General features: G+C 39.2%; 2 protein-coding genes across 4 annotated transcripts in view; one reads left to right on the plus strand and one right to left on the minus strand.

Moving 5' to 3' along the window:
* The first annotated feature begins 5,387 nt into the window (after positions 1 to 5,387).
* LOC577004 (G-protein coupled receptor moody-like) lies at positions 5,388 to 7,370 on the plus strand. Its single transcript, XM_777263.2, has one exon. The coding sequence runs from the start codon at positions 6,207 to 6,209 to the stop codon at positions 7,368 to 7,370; it is 1,164 nt and encodes a 387-aa protein (XP_782356.2). The 5' UTR covers positions 5,388 to 6,206.
* A 6,822-nt stretch (positions 7,371 to 14,192) lies between these two features.
* LOC100890188 (stimulated by retinoic acid gene 6 protein-like) overlaps positions 14,193 to 18,908 on the minus strand; it is a 20,529-nt gene continuing 15,813 nt past the window's right edge. For all 3 annotated transcript variants that reach the window (XM_030977152.1, XM_030977151.1, XM_030977150.1), the window contains one exon: positions 14,193 to 15,535. In XM_030977152.1, coding sequence (XP_030833012.1) covers positions 14,808 to 15,535 — 728 coding nt within the window. In that variant the 3' untranslated portion in view covers positions 14,193 to 14,807. The remainder of the gene's footprint in view (positions 15,536 to 18,908) is intronic.

Raw genomic sequence — 18,908 nt, forward strand, 5'->3', positions numbered from 1 at the left:
GTTGGCATTTCTTTACGACTATAATTTATGTACATTATTTTAAATAATCTTATCTGGACACCTACCCCCTGGACATCCACCCCGGATAACCACCCCCAGTCAATTACCCCCTAGGACGAATATCCCTAAGGCAACAACCCCCTAGGACTACTACCCCTAGGACAGCTACCCCCGGACAACTACCCCCCAGACAACTACCCCCAGACAACTACCCCCTAGGATAGTTGTCCCTCTCTCTGTTGCAATTAAATATCACATCTTTCAAAGGCCGAGTATTCAAAATATTATAGTATTAATGACTGCTTTGAGAGAAATAGTTGTTTTATTACGCTCAAGGGAAGGTTAGAATTGTGCTATTCCCCGAGGCTTGCCGAGGGGAATAGCCCAATTGTAACCTTCCCGAGAGCGTATGAAAACAACTATTTCTCGAATATTAAAGCAGTCATTAATACTTTTATATGCCGAAAAAAAATAGACTAAAAAATAAAAAAATTTTTTTTTTTTTTTTTTGTCGAAGGTGAGAGTCGAACCCTTGCGTACAATGAGTGATGTATATTAAACCAACGCCTTACACCACTCGGCCATCGCGCGCTGTTCACATGCGTGGCAGTTTTGTACAATATATACATTAAAATGAATTGAAACCGGCTTCGGCGTGATGAATGCTTCGCAAAAGCACCCTTCTTTTACTTTTGCAATGCATATTGGCACGAACTTAGATCAAGATCTATCGGCAGATGTTGTTTTTTTGTTTTTGGAAGTTTATTTTCGTCTTCATGTCAACAATGCAAGATAAAATTGTCGGTAAGATCGATCGAGATTCAATTGTATTGAAATTACCGACCAATCCTTCGCACACATACGGTATCCTCGATCGCTCAAACCATTTTTTAACATGTAAACCTATGGGGTAACCATGGAGGCTGACCTATTTTTTTAATAACCATGGTTATTAAAAATATTAAATGTTTTATGCATGGTTACCGGGAATTTTACAGGAACAGTTGAAGTTTATGAATGCAATTCGACCAATCAGATGGCTGGATTTCTTAAGTGAGGTATATAAAGTATTTTATCAGGAGGGAAATTATTAATCAGTGACCTTATTTCTCTAATTGGTTCAATAGGCATAAAGTCCCCTACGGACCTCGCTAATATATAGGATACAGCACACCAAGGCCGTCTGCCCATCAACAATATCTTCATTCATCATTGTAGGGGGGAATTCTGTCGTTTTACTGTTAAATAATAATTGTCAACACGACAAGGAGCCAGAAATATATATATCTGGAAGATACTTTGTAGAAAATTAATGGTTCGAACAGAGGTGGAGTCGATAGGGGGAGCCTGGAGGGGGAGGGGAGGGGCGACAATACAAGGGACAAGAACACAGGATCACATTTTCAAGGTAATTCTGGGATTTAATCGTGTGGGTCCATCCCCCGTCCATCTCTCTCCCTCTCACCCCCCCCCCCCCATCTCTCTCTCTCTCTCTCTCTCCCCTTTTTCTCTCCCCCTATCCCCCTCCCCCCGATCACATAGCAGTGACTTCAAAATTCTGCAGCCCCGTAATAATTGACCACAACCGATATTTAGTTGTAGCACACTTCTCTTACCTCGTAGTAGTAATCTATCCTATTTGTTGAAAAACAGTTCTTTAATCAAACTTTATGTAATCTTTTATGAAATTTCTATAAATAAGACGTGATCTTAACCTTGCCCTACTTTTGAGGTGAGCGGTCTGCGACCACAAAAATAGACCGATGATGCCTTATGGCTACTCTCTCATTCTCAGACCTTCGTGTGGTCAATCAGCATCCTCAGCGTGCACGGCATTCGTCATTCTCCTTGCTATTTAAAGGGAAAGTCCACCCCCAAAATAAGTTTGTTTCGATAGAGGCAGAATAATAAGAAAATCAGGTGAGTGAGAGTTTGAGCAAATTCTGAATGAAAATAAGAAAGTTATGAATTATTGAAGTTGTGATCAATCAAATACAAATTGGCAACTCTGTGACTTATTATACGAGCTCTCCTTCATTTGCTTTGTGCATAATATTCCATAAAATCAAGTTTTCTTCGTTATTGATGACGGAATACATATTTGTTCCTTACAGGGGGAGTATAGAAACATATTTGCAATTATTATATTTAGGGTGCATGTATGGTTGAAATTTTTCTTGAGGGAAAATGAAAATTTTAGATTTTTTTAGTACTGAGCAAATGGAAGTTGAGCTCGCATGATACGTCATAGAGTTGACAATTTGTGTTTGATTGATCACAACTCCAAAAATCCTAACTTCCTTATTTTTAATCGGAATTTGCTCAAACTTTCACTGACTTGTTTCTCTCATTTTTCTACTCCTATTAAAACTAACTTAATTTCAGGGTGGACTTCCCCTTTAACAATCTTTAATTGGATTCAGATCTATTGGCGTCCAGAGGGCCATAGGCCTAGTCATCTACCTTAAACTGCCTTTAAAAAAGATTGAAACGTTTCAGTTGGCTTCCATTACGTTCAGTTTGTTTTCTCCGTAGGCAGGATGGGTGCGTTCCGTAAACGAAAAGTGTAGCCAACATCTGCTTATTATCAAAAAGGTCATTCATTTATTTAGTTTTAATCTACGTATTTATCTATTTATCCCTTTTATTTCTTTATTTACTTGTGTATTTATTTATCCATTGATTCACTCATTCGTTTTCATTCTATCTTTATATTACTTAATAAACAGCCTCATTGGTATTTTTTGAATGAATTATCTTTAGATCGTAAAAACGCTTTGAATTCACATTAGTTATACCCCCCCCCCCTCCTTCCCCATTGAAAATAATATTTTAGGGGCTGTGACAGTATTTAGAAATAGGAAAGAGGAAATAATATATTTCTATCGGAAATATTCGTCTTCGGGAAGCGCAATTAAAACGAGCGGCATCGTCTAAATGAATTCCCTTCTCAATCTGTCACACGAAATGAAATCCCGCCTTCAAACTGTCATAACGGCGGAGATATAAATTAGGATAATCATCTCTCGCTATATCTCCTTCCCTCTCTCACTGTCTTTATACTCTATTACTTCCTTTATCGAATATGTGGTCATCTTGCGAATCTATAGACAGGATGAAATGAAATTGCACTCAATCAGTTGCAATTCATGGCCAAGCCTCGCCAGGTGGCGAGTGATATCGGTTTCCCCCCAAACCTCTGTTTTTGATATATTTGTGTGTGCTAATTGCTGACGTCATCAACTGCCTGAAGTGGACTTCACCCGACAGGAGGTGGAAAAGGTTGGTACAGGCAATTCCTTCCGGTTTACAGTCCTTTGTTGACACTGTTAGGCGCCTTGATACTGATGCAAATTAGAACACTAACGATTTTGAAATATCACGATTGTTCACAAAATAGGACTACAGAGTGTGTTTACACAGTGGACCCCACCACTCCCATCGCCCCCACCTCACCCCTCCACTTCCGGTTATGATTTTTAAAAATTGCTTTTCGCTGATCTTAATGAGGTGCGATCAAAGAGCACGCGTATTAACAGCAGAATGTCATTTTAATTTAAACACAATCTACCAACAATCCACCTAGAAATCACTTCTATGTAAACGTGCCTGATTCTGATCCTGATTATACAGAATTTATGATAATAAAAATTAAAATATGTTTCCAATTCAATTTAATCTTGACCATACATGTCCCTCGGCCACGTCCGTTCAATTGAAATTTGTCACCTGTGCTCAATTATCAACAATATAATAATAATAATAATAAACGGTGCTTATAAAGCGCTTACCACCGAAGTCTCTAAGCGCTATATTAATAACGGTTTCCTTTACTTTGCGTTTATCTAATTTCATCATGTGTAGGATATTACGATATATATTGTTCAAGCAACCGACATTGCAGGTACGCCCCGACTAAAAAAAAATCGAATGTAACTAGCTGATTCCTACGATTATTCCTCTTTTAAATAAAGGGGTAAACAATAAAGGCCTACACTATGCCTACTTGTTTTGGACCTGCCTTGGCAGAGATGTGTACCGTCCTATTGCATTTAAACTGATAATTAATTTTTCATGTACAAGTTAGGATATAAGTTGTGTCTGGATATATTTTTAGGACTTCTGGTACATTTAGTGTATGTTTTCAGGTCGCGACAAAAAAAAAAATGTTTTCGTTTTCGTTTTAGCCGAAAGATGGCATAAACGAAAGCAATTTCGTTTTGAGTGGAAATTTCACTAAAAAAACACTAGAATATTTCTGAAAATTCCCACTCTTTCTCTCTCTTTCTCTCTCACTCTCCCTCCCCCTCCCCCCCCCCCCCCCCCCCCTCTCTCTCTCTCTCTCTCTATCTCAAGTAGAGGAGTATCCGATGAATAAAAAGTTGGGAAAAAAGAATTTATGTATTTATTTATTTGTACAAAAAGAATCCATCCATAAGGAATATTATTTTGATTTGATTTTTAAAAATCACCATTGCTCCCAATAAACGAAAGTAATTAGTCGCCATAATAATAAGAAGAGGAGACAGTGGACAAGGCCAACAGACAGAGATAAATTTATGGCAATCATCTAATCACGATGACCGCCAACATCATTTCCTGATGACGCTTATTCAACCAACCACCCAAAAAATTTGGCGCGCAATATCATCACAGAAAGACGAACAAATTCATAAGCCGCCCGAGATCGTTTGTCGCGTGCACGCTACCGATTTCAATAATTATGCCAAAACGTAGTCAACAAGCAGGGCACTTATTAAAGAGGGAAGTCATTTCGTAATGAAAATCTCTACTGTGTGGATGCTTGTAAGGTTTATTAGAGCCAATAACCCACTCTGTTGACTCAAGCGTGTCTTGGAATTGAAGTGGTTGTCAAGAAGTCAAAAGGAGGGATAACGACGACTTTTAAGAAAGATACTCCCGGCCTTTTTTGCATCAAGATCGTAGTGAGAGAGGTAATGAATCGCCCATGTTCGAATTTCTTGTAGAATGTTCCGTTGGCTGTCTTCAATTTTTGATGTTTCGGAATACCGCCACAAGAAATCAGGCACTTGGCAAACAGTGGCTTGCAATTAAACTAATTGTTTTCGTCAATGATGACCGCATTTTTCTTCAATATGTCTAACTAACGATCAATTAAGCGCTCAAACTTGGTCTCCATTAATAACTTGACTGCCAACATGTCAAGCGCTTGTCCGGTACGACGTTGAACAACTAAACATGCATTTTTCAAGACATCGACATTATTACGACTGAGGTTGCCTTTAAAGAATTGCCTTTTCAGATGTCTAAACAATATTGGAGGACAGATTTTTCGCGAGCAACCATTCTAGATTGATGCCATTAGCCATTAATCGCCTGATTATTCTTAGGAGTAATGTGGAGATGTCATCTGTTCATGTTGAAACATTTTATTTTCCGTAACGTAAAGTTCTTTTGGGATTCTTTTCTTGAATGGTCGCTCATTTCCACTTTATTGCTCGTTATCAGTGGAGGTTCCGGTGACAGTTACTTTCTAACACGGAATTTGTTAAGAATCTGCAGTGTATTGATGAATTAGAAAAAAGGACAGGTAAGGCACTTTACCTTTTGCAGAGGTCATGCACTTTTAAATGTTAAACAGTGGCCATTGTGAAACTAACGTTTAGTTCAATGGGCATCTCGTTTTGTGAAGTAGCTCATTTTAAGCCAATAGAACCGTTGAATTAGTTTGGAAAGGATAAGAACGAGGATTTATGAAATAACTCTTGATTTGAACATATTGGCAATCAATTTGATGTCTTTTAGCTGAGCCTTATTTGTAGAGAGGAATTCAACGTTGACAGATGCGGAGGAGACTTGAACTCCGTGATAGATGCGGCAATATACATGTAAAGCGCTGGCAAAGATCAATATATATTTCGAGATCACGGCCGGGATCATGTATCAAACAGACATATTGCTTTAATTTTCATGTTTAAGTGGCTTTTATTGCATCGAGTAGGTATAGCGAAAATGAAACTTTGAATAGTATATACCACTGGATTTGACTCCGATGTTATTTCATATTGCGAACCGTATTTAGAAATGTTTTTCAATTTCGGACCATGCTATTTATAGCGCTGCTACACCTCACATAACCTCCCAGTTCGGTTAGTAAATACATCTGCGTGTATGAACCGATTACCGTATATAAATAGTTTGTTCAGCTTGGATCGTTTCATTTCATGATGGAGTCGCACCTTACACATGAGATGGACGCAGTTGGTGTCTCTGATGTGATCAACATGGAGCCGACCGCCACGCCAGTGTTCGAGTTTACCGACTACAACCAGCGTATCGCCGTCGCCTGTCTGTTGGCATTCATCTTCGTCGTCGGGATCATCGGCAACGGTCTTGTTTTGATGGCGGTCACCGTTTCACGAAAACTCCAAACTTCGACCAACGCCTTCGTGGTTAGTCTTAGTGTCACGGATTTCGTCACGTGCTTAGTCCTACCGTTTCAGATCAGTGGTGTCTTGAGCAGGACAGGGTGGATGCTACCGTATGCCCTCTGCAACATCGTTGGCGGCGTCGCTATCAGCTCCGCCATCGCCAGCGTCATTACCCTGGCGCAGATCGCCGTTAACCGTTACGTCATCATCACGTCCGAACGTCGCCGGTACGAACGAATCTTCTCGCGTCGTAACGTGATCCTCATGGTGTCCTTTTCCTGGTTGTTCCCGTTGTTGACCATGGTGTTTCCCCAGGCCATCGGCTACGGGCGGATTGGCTATACCAATAAATACAAGCTCTGCCTCATGGACGGTAATCACGATTACGCTCTCATCTACGAGTTCGGAGCCGCTATCATCCAGTTAACCTGTTTTATCGTCATCACCGTCTGCTATGGATTGATCTATCGATTCCTGCAACAAAAGATGTTCTTCGAACGATGTCCGTCACCCAAGTTTACATCACATGGTGGAAACACCTGCCGTGTTGTTCCAAGCATGTCATCAACCGAGCTTTCGAACACGCAGGCGACCAGGGAGAGCTTTAATGAAATGAGTGTCACTGAAATGAACGGCAACGTGATAGCGGAAGACACGGCAAAGGGCGCGAAATTACCCACGCGCAGAGAGGTACAAATTACGCGAAATCTTTTCTACGTCGTCTGCGGGTTCTTCGTGTCTATTATTCCATACGCGATCGCGGTGTCGATTCCGAACAGCGGGAAAGTGCTGGTCTACTTGGGTGTCCTCGTGACCGCTTCGAGTATTCTCAACCCCATCATCTATGGGTTCAACCATCCTCATTTTCGCGTCATCTTTAGAATCATCCTGCGTTGTGACTGGAATAGAATACCTGAACCTTCTGCATTTTTGAGAGCGTTACTGGGGAAAAGGTAACTTTCAGCTTTTTAAGTTCGTACATGAATATTCTGCAATGAAGATCTGAGGGTTGACAGCCTTTGCATATTTGAAAGAACAATTGGAATGGGCTATTTTGTTATGAAAAATGAAGGCTTCACAGTCTCCAGTCTTTTTAAGACCGTTAAAACGTGGAATTTGCTGAATACTTAGTCTTTAAAGACTAAAAAATCCTCATGTCTTTAAAGTAAAAAAAAAATTGAACAGTTTTTGTTAACCTGTCTGAGCACAAAATGCAGGACGCAATTGTATATACAGGGTGTGCTTCTTGTATATATTTTGTGATACTCGAACGTCTAAATACGATCTAGACTTCTAGAGGAATGTCACGAATATATACATGAGGAGGGAATATTATATTCCAGATAACATTTGTTTATAACATGGATGTAAAATTACCATATTAGCCGATGCTGACGATCCAACTAATCTATACTCGGGAACTCCTACAGTGAAAATAAAAAAAATTATAGAGTTACTATCAATGTATACCAATATATATATATATATATATTGGTATACATCAAAAGAGTTAAAACCTAGAAAATTGATCATTGTTTTAAAAACCATTTATGAACAGTAAATTATTATACATCTTATGAAAGAGTGTTCTATCCCAAATAATCATGTGTTCACGCTTGGATGAACAGGCGACATTGTTTAAGAGAGTGCAAAAATCGACTTGCGCCAAAGTTTTTAATGTGATGTTTGAATAAAACAAATGGGATTTGGGTATTAATTCGGTCTTTGCAGATCCAAATAACATTCCTAACAAAATTAATCATGCCACACATATCAAATATCAAATATTAAAGATCATTTCTGCGTGTGTATGTGTGTGTGTCACAAATGAGATGCAATGCATCTCCTTTGATATATTCAATTCAACCTCTCACTTTAATACTTTTGCGCAAGTCGATTTTTACACTCTCACAAACGATGCCTCCTGTTCATCCAAGCGTGAACACAAACCACACAAAAATGATACCAAATGATTCGGGATATAACACTCTTTCAAAACATGTATGATATCCTTTCGTTCATATAGCTGACTTCTAAAATAAATGACAATTTTCCGAGTGTAAACTTTTTTGACTCATATGGTATGCATGTATGTATTACCTAACTTATTCCTTGAATCCCGGATGTAAGGTAAAATTTTGAATGACTAAACATATACATGTGTATGTTGCAGGTATCACACTTTATCATTTTAGTATGCAAGAACCGTAAACGTATATTATGCAAGAAGCGGTAGATAATTCGTAACTTGAATAATCAAAGACAAAGCTATTTGGTGTCAATGTTTTTTTTGCTCCAGTTCAAATCTTTGTATCATGTTATAAGGATGTTAAGCATGTGTTTGGTAGATTGGGGTTTTCTATAGATGCAGGCAGGCGCGTACGCAGGGGGGGGGGGGTGTTTTTATGTGTATAAACCCCCCTAAACCCCCCCCCCTTTAGGTTTTTTTTTTTTTAATAATAATAAAAATTTAAAAAAAATTATTCCCATGGCTGACCTAAAAAAGGCGACCTTACCCCCCCCCCATCGGAGCAAAATGTCAAATTTTGCTCCCTCCCCCCCCCCTCCCCCGCTTATTCAGCGGCCGGCTGAGTCGTTGCGATTTTTTTGGGACCAACAAAAAAAAAAAAAAGTGTCCTCTTACCCCCCCCCCCCCCCCCACTTATTCAGCGGCTAGCTGAGTCGATGCGAAATTTTCGGCCCGATTTAAAAATGTTAACCCCCCCCCCCCCCTTGAAAAAATCCTGCGTACGCGCCTGGATGCAGGTAGTTAGCCTATGACCAAATTGATAATCAACTGTCTTGAGTCCGCCAGACAGTTTCTTATTTCCCCATTAATGCACATTAGAAACTGCCTCTACTACTTTGAGGTTTACTTATAGAAACAACATCTCAAAAGGCATATGATTTTGAAATTCATCAAAACTACTCATGACAAATTCCTTTATTTAGTTTCAGACTAATTATGGAAAATTAATCACGTATCGGAATTTTAGTATCGTTATCGAATCTGATCGATTAGAGTAATGACATTTATTTTTTTCTTCACATCAAATAGATCATTCTTTTTTATGTCAAATGCAATATCGAAATGTAGGCATGTTCGTTTGTTTCATTTGTCGAATTACTAATCCGTATAGACGAGCAATTTAATAAGGTATGATTTTTTTCATCTGTCAAATGCAATGTCAATAACTTAATTTCCCATTCAAACTACAATCGTGTACTATATGCCCTGTATACTATTGGGTAATTTATGTGACGTATTGTTCAATGACATACCCCTAAACAATGGAATAGATACATTTTGTATTTTAAAAGTAAACTTTGTGCAAGCTAAAATCAAAGGTTATGCTGTCTATTATCTGAAAAGTCAAATGAAAGTCGGCCTCGAACCCTCAATATAATCTTGTTTATGTTTTTGTACTACTTTGACTCTTTCCTTTTCTGTTCTTAATTCATCGATACAAATTTCACAAAGGGAGGTTGTTTGAACAATTCTGATAAGGGTAGCAATAAGAATGCCGGGAAATAAGCCAAAAACTTTCAAACGAGAACAAAAAAACAAAAAAACACCTCGGTTTGTAAAATGTGCTGATAGGTTCAAAAGGATCAAGATAATTAAAAATGTGCGTACCTAAACGAAAGTGAAAGTCAAACAGAAGTTCATGGTACAACATTATATCCTCCCTCCCTCCATAGGAAACCAGATAAGGAATGAGTAATAGCAACATAAATCTTGCTAATAATAAACATTGATAACCACGAATTAAATTATTTAGAACATGCGATACATTTGTGCGTTTACGACATCATTAATTCTTTTAACCTTTTTGAGAGCCTTTACTTTTAACTCTATTCCGCAAGTTTTACTTTCTTTTACTTCATCCATCTAACACCTTGTTCTGTATCTCTCTCGCTCCCTCTCTCCCTTCCTCTCTCTCTTCCTCTCTCTCTCTCTCACTTCACACACACGCACATGTACACAATATTTTCTTATTTGTCAACTACCTGTCTGTTCATCCCTCTTCCCTCTTTTTCTCTTTTTTCTCTCTCTCTATCCCCTTCCCCCTCTATCTCCTTCTCTCTTTCTTTTTCTCTCTTGGATATGAAGGTATTTCTATGAGAAATTCTCTTTAAAAATTCCTCTTCTGAAGCACCCTTTAATAGCATGCAAATGTTGTCAGTCAGTAAAATCAAGTCAAATAATATAGTAATGATTTTCAGTCAAATCAATATTCTGCGCGGGACATAATATGTCGTTTCTATAATGGTTCCCATGTCATGCCCGCCTTTCAACTGGCTTATATAATATTTATGATGTTAGTATATACAAGCTCTTGTACACGTAAATAATAGAAGAGTCAAATCATCAAATTGAGTATATTCTTGAATTCCAACTCGCAACCCCAATCCAACGTCACGACAGCAGAGAGGAATGCATCGCATGTTAATGCTTTGAAGAAGCAATAACATTTACACTGTATACTTAAAATGTGACACTAGTCACCATTTTGCTTCCATGCATAATTACATTTTCCCCGGATTCTCCCGCCGTGTTTAAAAACCAAATAAAAGACCTAGCGAGTCTGTCGTTTGGAAGTGGTTAAGTGGTCGGATGGTCTCTCATCAAACGTTTTCTGTAATCCAAAAGAAGTTTACTCTATGTAGAATGATATTAGTTTCACCCCCCTCCTGGCCTTGACCGTATTTGCTTTTGCCATCTAAATGCAGGAAGGCTCTTAAATTCAATATTTGTGTACATTAATAAAATATATGGAATATTGGTTTGATGATACCAGAATAGAATGCAAATGCCCTAACCGTACATAAGTATATATATTCTCAACTGTGGGTATTTAAAGCGTGTTTGGTATTGGTAGGCTCTTACGGAAATTCGTAAAAATGAAGAGCGAGATATCATAATTCTAAACTGTTGAAGATATTTTTGTTCTAACGCGGAGTCAGAGGAAATAAAAGGTGAAAATAATGCTAACCCGGCGTACTCCCGGACGTTTCCTTTCGATTTCTGGGTCTCCTATTCACAGGATGTGCTCGACATTGTGAGTTTTCAAAATACATCAAAAAGACGCGGTTAATTGCCTTTTAATGATTATGGTGATATTTACTATACAACATGACTTTTAACCGAGTGTTTGATAACGGTAAATATACACAATATAAACTTGCACGATTAATCGGCTTCCCGGGATTTGAGGAAGCAGGATTTTTTTTGACAAGACCGCTGCAATAGCCTTTACCTTCCATTTGTGAGCACTTGACTCTGTTTATTCCTTAATTGAAGTAGCAATATCAAATGAAAAAGATTAATCTTTGCAAGACAACAGTAACGTTGGACTAAATGTTGTGTTTTTTCTTCCACTGACATTCAATTTTAGTGCATGTGATATTATTTTGGTGGTTCAATAATACGCAATTATCTTTCTTACTACATTATAACTTATTTTGAAACCTACCAGCCAAGTTCATTTCACATTTGCAATCACAAGACTAGTAGACCTCCTTGCGTACATTAAAACTAACACCATAGACCTATTTACTGTGGCGGGAGTGGGGTTATGTGGGGTATTAAATCTGGAGAAGGAACGTAATCGGGAAATGACAAAGAGAAGTGAGATTTCATTCATACGTGTATGTCATCACAGGAAAGAAATCATGATAAATCAAAACGATGTCATAACTTAAGATTTAGATTATAAATGAGTATCTAATTAGTATATATTAACCTTTCGTAACAGTTTTGCTGTCTATGTCCAGACGCCTTTGACAGACTGAAGATAAACAGGTAACTATTATTTGTAGGACGGTATCATAGAAGTCCAAATCATCCTGATGATATCGTTAAGTAACTTGGAATTTTGTTTACCTTGATTTATGTTTATGTACATCAAGGTTTACCAAAAGGAATGCTACACAGTGGGATTTACTTGTGACTTTCTATGAATATTTTCTATATAAACTATAAGGACAAATTTACCATAAATTAGCACACTCATAATGTTTATACACATGAAATTCTACAAGAATGTTATTTACGAGAACAAACATAATGCATGTAGTATAACATACATGTCTTGTGTTCAAATGTTCAAAATGAAGAAAACAAAAACATTATGCGACAGGTCTTCCAAGACTTCTTAAAATTACATCATTTTCAAACAAAATGCTACAACAAAGCTTGAACAAAGTGTTACACAATTACAGTGATACAAAACAAACACAGAGCCCCAAGTTAGATAATATGGTTTTCAACAGTCTACATGCTTTATAAGAAAGTATAAGGAAGTATTGACAATTAAGGACTTTATTGGATGACATATTCAGGTCAGATCTTTGTAATTTCCAACACGACACTTCATCTTTACACGCAGATGACCTGACAACAGGCCTTTTATCCTAGCTTACACATCGCCATAAGAAATTGTATAATAAATCCATTTCGAGCCCCGTTCGAGGATAGAAATTGGAATTTATTTCACGATACAGATTGGATAAGACTTTTATCCTTCAGGGATATAGTGCTGATAGAATTTCTACTAAATGGGTACCGACAGAATGACCAGCATGCGTAATTAGCCACTTTCGCTACTAGCAGTATAGTGTCTCAATAGCAATGAGAATTTTTTTTTTTTAATACTTCAAATGAGATTATGATAATAACAATAGCTTACATTTATGATGCGTCTAATACTTTGTTTCTAGGTGCAGTTCATAATATTACCCCGGTCATCGATTTTGGCTTACCCGCACACATTGTATGCACATTCTCCACTCCTGGGGAGCATTCCGGCCAGTCGCCATTTTACAAGCGCCACTTGCTCATCCAACCACATTAACTTTCGCATCCTACCGGGTACCCATTTAGCAACTGGGTGGAGAGTGGCAAATGTTGATTAACGTCTTGACAAAGAACTCGAACCACTCACCTTGCGATCTTTAGTCGGGTGAATTATCTATTAGACCACACAGTAAAAACGCTGCTTAAAAAAGTGATGTTCACTTACAGTTGTACACTATCTTAAACAACAGTTGAACAAATTGTAAACAATGTTGCTCGAAACGAAAGTAATTTTGTTAAACATTCGCTGTTTAAAATTTAATGACTGCTTTATTTACTATACGAGAGCTTTTAGACAGTGTTGTTTACATATGACGTCATGTGTCACGTGCCAGTAAAGTGCGCGTTGGCTAAAAGATTTGTTTCAAATCATGGCCAACCAAGCTGTAGACGTGTCGTGGATGAGTGGAAACGTCGCCGGACTGTCGATCACAAGGTCCACGGTTCGAGTCCCGCCGCGGAACTAATGTCCTATGGCAGCCTAGCATAGCCGGGTAATGTTGGAGCGCCTTGAGGACCTTGCAAGGTCGATACGTGCGCTATATAAGAATCCAATATTATTATTATTATTTAACAACAGCTCCTTTTTAAACAACTTTCTTTAAACAACCCAGTTGGTGTAAACAACCCCCACTGAACAACAGCTCCTTTTTAAACAACTTTCTTTAAACAACCCAGTTGGTGTAAACAACCCCCACTGAACAACAGCTCCGTTTTAAACAACCGTCTTTAAACAACACCAGTTGTTTAAATTGTGATTTTAAACAAGTTGTTCAAAATGTTGATCAACTAAGTGTTTAAACTTTAAACAACTCGAGTTGCTTAACATTTTAAACAACTCTTAGATCAGGTCACCCGTTAATCAACAGTTGTTTAAACTTTTAAACAACATGTTCACTAAATTTTTAACTGTGCACTACACTTCCACGAATTATGATGCAAGTTATCAAATACCAAACTGATCACTGTTTCATAATAATCTTCTAACGTTTTTATAAGGCGCCCTTTTGACTCAAAAGGATTATGAAGGAATATTTTCTTGGATTTCTTAAAGCGACATCTGCAAGATTAAAGGAGTGTCATCTTTGGATGCTAGAAAAATTAGGACCTTATGACACCTTCATACAGATTTGTTTAAAATAATTATCCGCTTCTATATACTAAACTATAAGTGGGAAGTTTTTGGCCTGACATCAGAGTTGATCAAAAGCACACTCACTTGGCGCTTTAAAATAAAAAAACGAAAATCAGTCAATATTCGGGACGACTGACCATCATTTATATTCGTGCGGGGGAGGGGGTTGGGTGTGTATAGCGATGATGATGATAATGAATGGAGCATGTAGTATATCTGTGTATGCACTATGATGCAGTCTATCTATCTTAGAACGTCTATTATAGGTGCACAAAGAAAAAAGTACAGAGTTGCAACCAGAGTCTTCACGAATGTCATATCCTTGTGTCAATTCGTGCTAAAGAAGGCTAAGTCGTCAACTTGGATTTGACATTTCTGAAATGTCATAGTTCTCAACAAGTTAGTGGCCTTTCGGGTCAATGTGATCGTGATGTTCCGTGCTCGATGACGACGGGTCGTCAAGATGGACGCCATCATGTTTAATGCTATTATTGGAAGCTCGTTCGTTGTGAGGAGATTCTCTCCTTAAATCCTTATTAGTATCTTGAGATGTATGCGAACCTTGTTTAAATTCGGATGGGTCTTTCAACTCCTTCAATTCATCTGCTTCTCGTGTGCTACTTGAATCACGATGTCCATTGTTTACAACAATGTCAGCGTCTTTGATACCGCTCTTCAACTTGGCATCTTTCTCAACGCCACTCTCCTGACCTCGTATGACCTTGGAGTCGGTCTTCAGTTCGGCCTCTGCAACTTCAACGTCGCTGATCTCAGCTTGTGTTTCCTCTCCGATGTCAGACTGGTCTGCCATGAGCTCGCGGTTGAGCAGCATGGCGGCCAGCTTGTCATCCTCATGGTGCTTCGTGTAAAGCCCTGGAGCGGGTCGAACCCTTACAGCGGCTCCTAGGCCTACCAGCCCGACTTGCTCCCCTGAGAGTGCCGCTTGGGAGCGCTTGAGGACCTGTTGGCGGTGCGGAAGCAGCGTTGCCACCTTGAGGATGCGTTTCTCCATCTCCTTGTAGGTCATCTGGCGTGAACGTTTCCGGGTGCCGAGGAGGCTGGGGTTGAAGAGGAGTGTGTAGGCGAGCTGCCATCGCATTATCGCTCGAGCGTGTGGAGACATGCTCTCTGCATGGACAAAGAAGTGGTTTAAAGATTTTTAAAAAAGAGAGAAGACCTTTAAGAAGGGCAAACCGTGTAAATAGATGGACAGAGTTAGAGAGTTAGAGAGAGAGAGAGAGAGAGAGAGAGAGAAGGAGTGAGAAAGAGAGAGAGAGAGAGAGAGAGAAGGAGTGAGAAAGAGAAAGAGAGAGAGTAATATGGAGATAAGTGAAGAGTGAGCGAATGAGAGAGAGAGAGAGAGAGAGAGAGAGGGAGAGACAGACAGACAGACAGAGAGACAGGAGGTAGAGAGAGAGAGAGAGAGAGATAAGTGAAAGAGTGAGCGAGGGAGAGACGAAAGGAGATTAATAAACATTAAACAGAGAGGGTGGCTAGATAGCAAGGAGAGATGGGGGGAATTGAGATAAAATTAATGATGGATAGTTAAGTTGGGCAACCACCTAATAATTATGTACGATAATGCCTGTTGCACATGATGCCTGCCTGCGTCATTGACTGACGCGGCCTTTGACACGCGATGCGAAAGTGGTATAGAACCAAAAAGGTGAATGCAACATGAAAGGCGCATGCCTGACGTATGATTGCGTCATGGACTGGCGCGCGGCCTTCGATACGCCATGTGAAAGTTGTATACAACAAGAAAGGTGAATGCAGCATGAATGGTGCTAAGTAACATTTATTTCAATTACTGGGTTATCATGGTTTATGCATTTTTAAAATTTGATGGGCGCAGCCAACAACGGAAAAGAAATGAAGCCATGTGAAAGTAGATCCCAGTCTGGGAATACACTATCAGGACTACGACGAAACATAAATATATTGACATTAAACCATGTTTTAAACATGAACACATCGCCATTATGTACCACTTAAATGAATAACTCACAGCCAGAATACATCAATCAACCTAGAAATGTGATTCGCTTTAAAAGGTATTTGATTGCCCGTGAGTTTCTGTAGCACTCAGGGCAATTAATTGTCTCGTATAATTTGCCCTTGATTTTAATGTCAGCATTTAACGACCCCCTTCTTCTCGGGTGTGAATGGAAGACAATACAATGAACATGATGAAATTGGAAATGATATACGGTAGTACGGTTTGCGATATGAACATGACGGGGATGATCGACTGCTGGTTCATAAAATGTGGACTAATGATGTATTTCTTCGTACACAACTGCAACATATATTTTTCATATATCATATAATATCATTATGATATCATTGCGCTATGAGAGTGAACTTAAGAATATCGCTGTGCAACGTGGCCATGTTAAATAATTATGTTAGTTGTTATAATTATGTTCTTATATATTTTATGTTTTTATTTTATATTATAGCATTATTTTGTCCCAAACGTTACCGAGATCATCATAATTTTTTGGTATACCTAATGATTGGTATTTTTTGTAGAGTCATCTACATTTGTATTTTGCAGTATGTTTTGGTCGTATCGTTATTAAAGTCTCATTCTATAGCCTTTTTAACGTATTAACTTGTGTCGGTATATCGAGGGAGCAAGTGTCAATTCTAACATCAATCGCCAACGTTAAAAGCCTAATAGCATAACGGGGGCTTATCGTATTCAGAGCACTTTTAGTTACAAGGACAATATTTTTCAAGTATGATATTAATTTTACAGAATATGGTTTGATGTAGTTTGCTACCCGGCAGCGGACGACTGTTTTAATGAAAGGTGAATAGGATTATATTCCCACGAGAAATCAAAATGTGGGAGGTCATCTTGGCATTTGTCACCCAGCACCCCCCCCCCCCCCCTCTTCCCCAGACACACAAAAATTCGGGAGATTTTGTTACTCTATATTGCATGGAAATTTCTAAATAGATACCCACATTTAAAAAGTGCTTACAGTGATCGGGAGCGCCAGGAGGGTCAAATCTGACTGACATGAGCGCTATACAAGAACCCAATATATTATTATTATTACCCCCCCCCCCCCCCCTCTCCCGGCTTAACACACACACACACCGGCTTTGTTGACACTTTTAAGTGGTGTTTCGGTAGACGATTCGCCTGATAACTTACATTGTATAAATCACTTATTGAGATATTTCCTCTGAATTTTACGACACTTTTACGTATTGTAGCATTATAATTATTGATTACGCTAATGTTAATAGCGATCCAATGATCAAGACACACAGGCGCGTACGCAGGATTTTTTTTCAAGGGGGGGGGGGGGGGGTTAACATTTATAAATCGGGCCGAAAATTTCGCAACGACTCAGCCAGCCGTTGAATAAGCCGGGGGGGGGGGGGGGGGGGGTAAGAGGTCACTTTTTTTTTTTTTTGGTCTCGAAATTTGAAAATTTGACATTTTGCTCCGTTGGGGGGGGGGGGGGTAAGGTCAGCTTTTTTAGGTCAGCCATGGGAATATTTTTTTTTTATTAAATAAAAAAAATAGATACCCACATTTAAAAAGTTCTTACAGTGATCGGGAGCGCCAGGAGTCTCAAATCTGACTGACATGAGCGCTATACAAGAACCCAATATATTATTATTATTATTCCCCCCCCCCCCCTCTCCCGGCTCAACACACACACACACACACGGCTTTGTTGACACTTTTAAGTGGTGTTTCGGTAGACGATTCGCCTGATAACTTACATTGTATAAATCACTTATTGGAATATTTCCTCTGAAATTTTACGACACTTTTACGTAATGTAGCATTATAATTGTTGATTACGTTAATGTTAATAGCGGTCCATTGATCAAGACACACAGGCGCGTACGCAGGATTTTTTTCAAGGGGGGGGGGGGGGGGGGGGGGGGGGTTAACATTTATAAATCGGGCCGAAAATTTCGCAACGACTCAGCCAGCCGCTGAAGAAGCCGGGGGGGGGGGGGGGGGGGGGGGTAAGAGGTCACTTTTTTTCTTTTCTTTTTTGTCCCAAAAAAAATCGCAACGACTCAGCCGACCACTGAATAAGCAGGGGGGGGGGGGGGGGGTGGGGGGGGGGTAAGAGGACACTTTTTTTTTTTTTTTGTCTCGAAATTTGAAAATTTGACATTTTGCTCCGTTGGGGGGGGGGTAAGGTCAGCTTTTTTAGGTCAGCCATGGGAATATTTTTTTATATAAAAAAGGGGGGTTTAGGGGGGTTTACACACAGAAAAATACCAAAGGAGGGGTTTAATCCCCCCCCCCCCCCTGTGTACGCGTTTGAAGACACATCTAACATTACTGAACTACAAACTTAATTATCCCGCTCTGGCACCCAGTGGTCCAGCCTTATGACGACTTGTAATGTGTAATTTCTACAGGTTAGGGTTTGCAAAGACCTTGCATCGACAGGACGGTGAACACCCGCGGCGAATGTAACACATCATATGAAAATAACTGCAATGAAACGAGCAG

The sequence above is a fragment of the Strongylocentrotus purpuratus genome, unplaced genomic scaffold (assembly GCF_000002235.5).
Source record: "Strongylocentrotus purpuratus isolate Spur 01 unplaced genomic scaffold, Spur_5.0 spur5_scaffold_9, whole genome shotgun sequence".
In the NCBI taxonomy this organism is placed as follows: domain Eukaryota; kingdom Metazoa; phylum Echinodermata; class Echinoidea; order Camarodonta; family Strongylocentrotidae; genus Strongylocentrotus; species Strongylocentrotus purpuratus.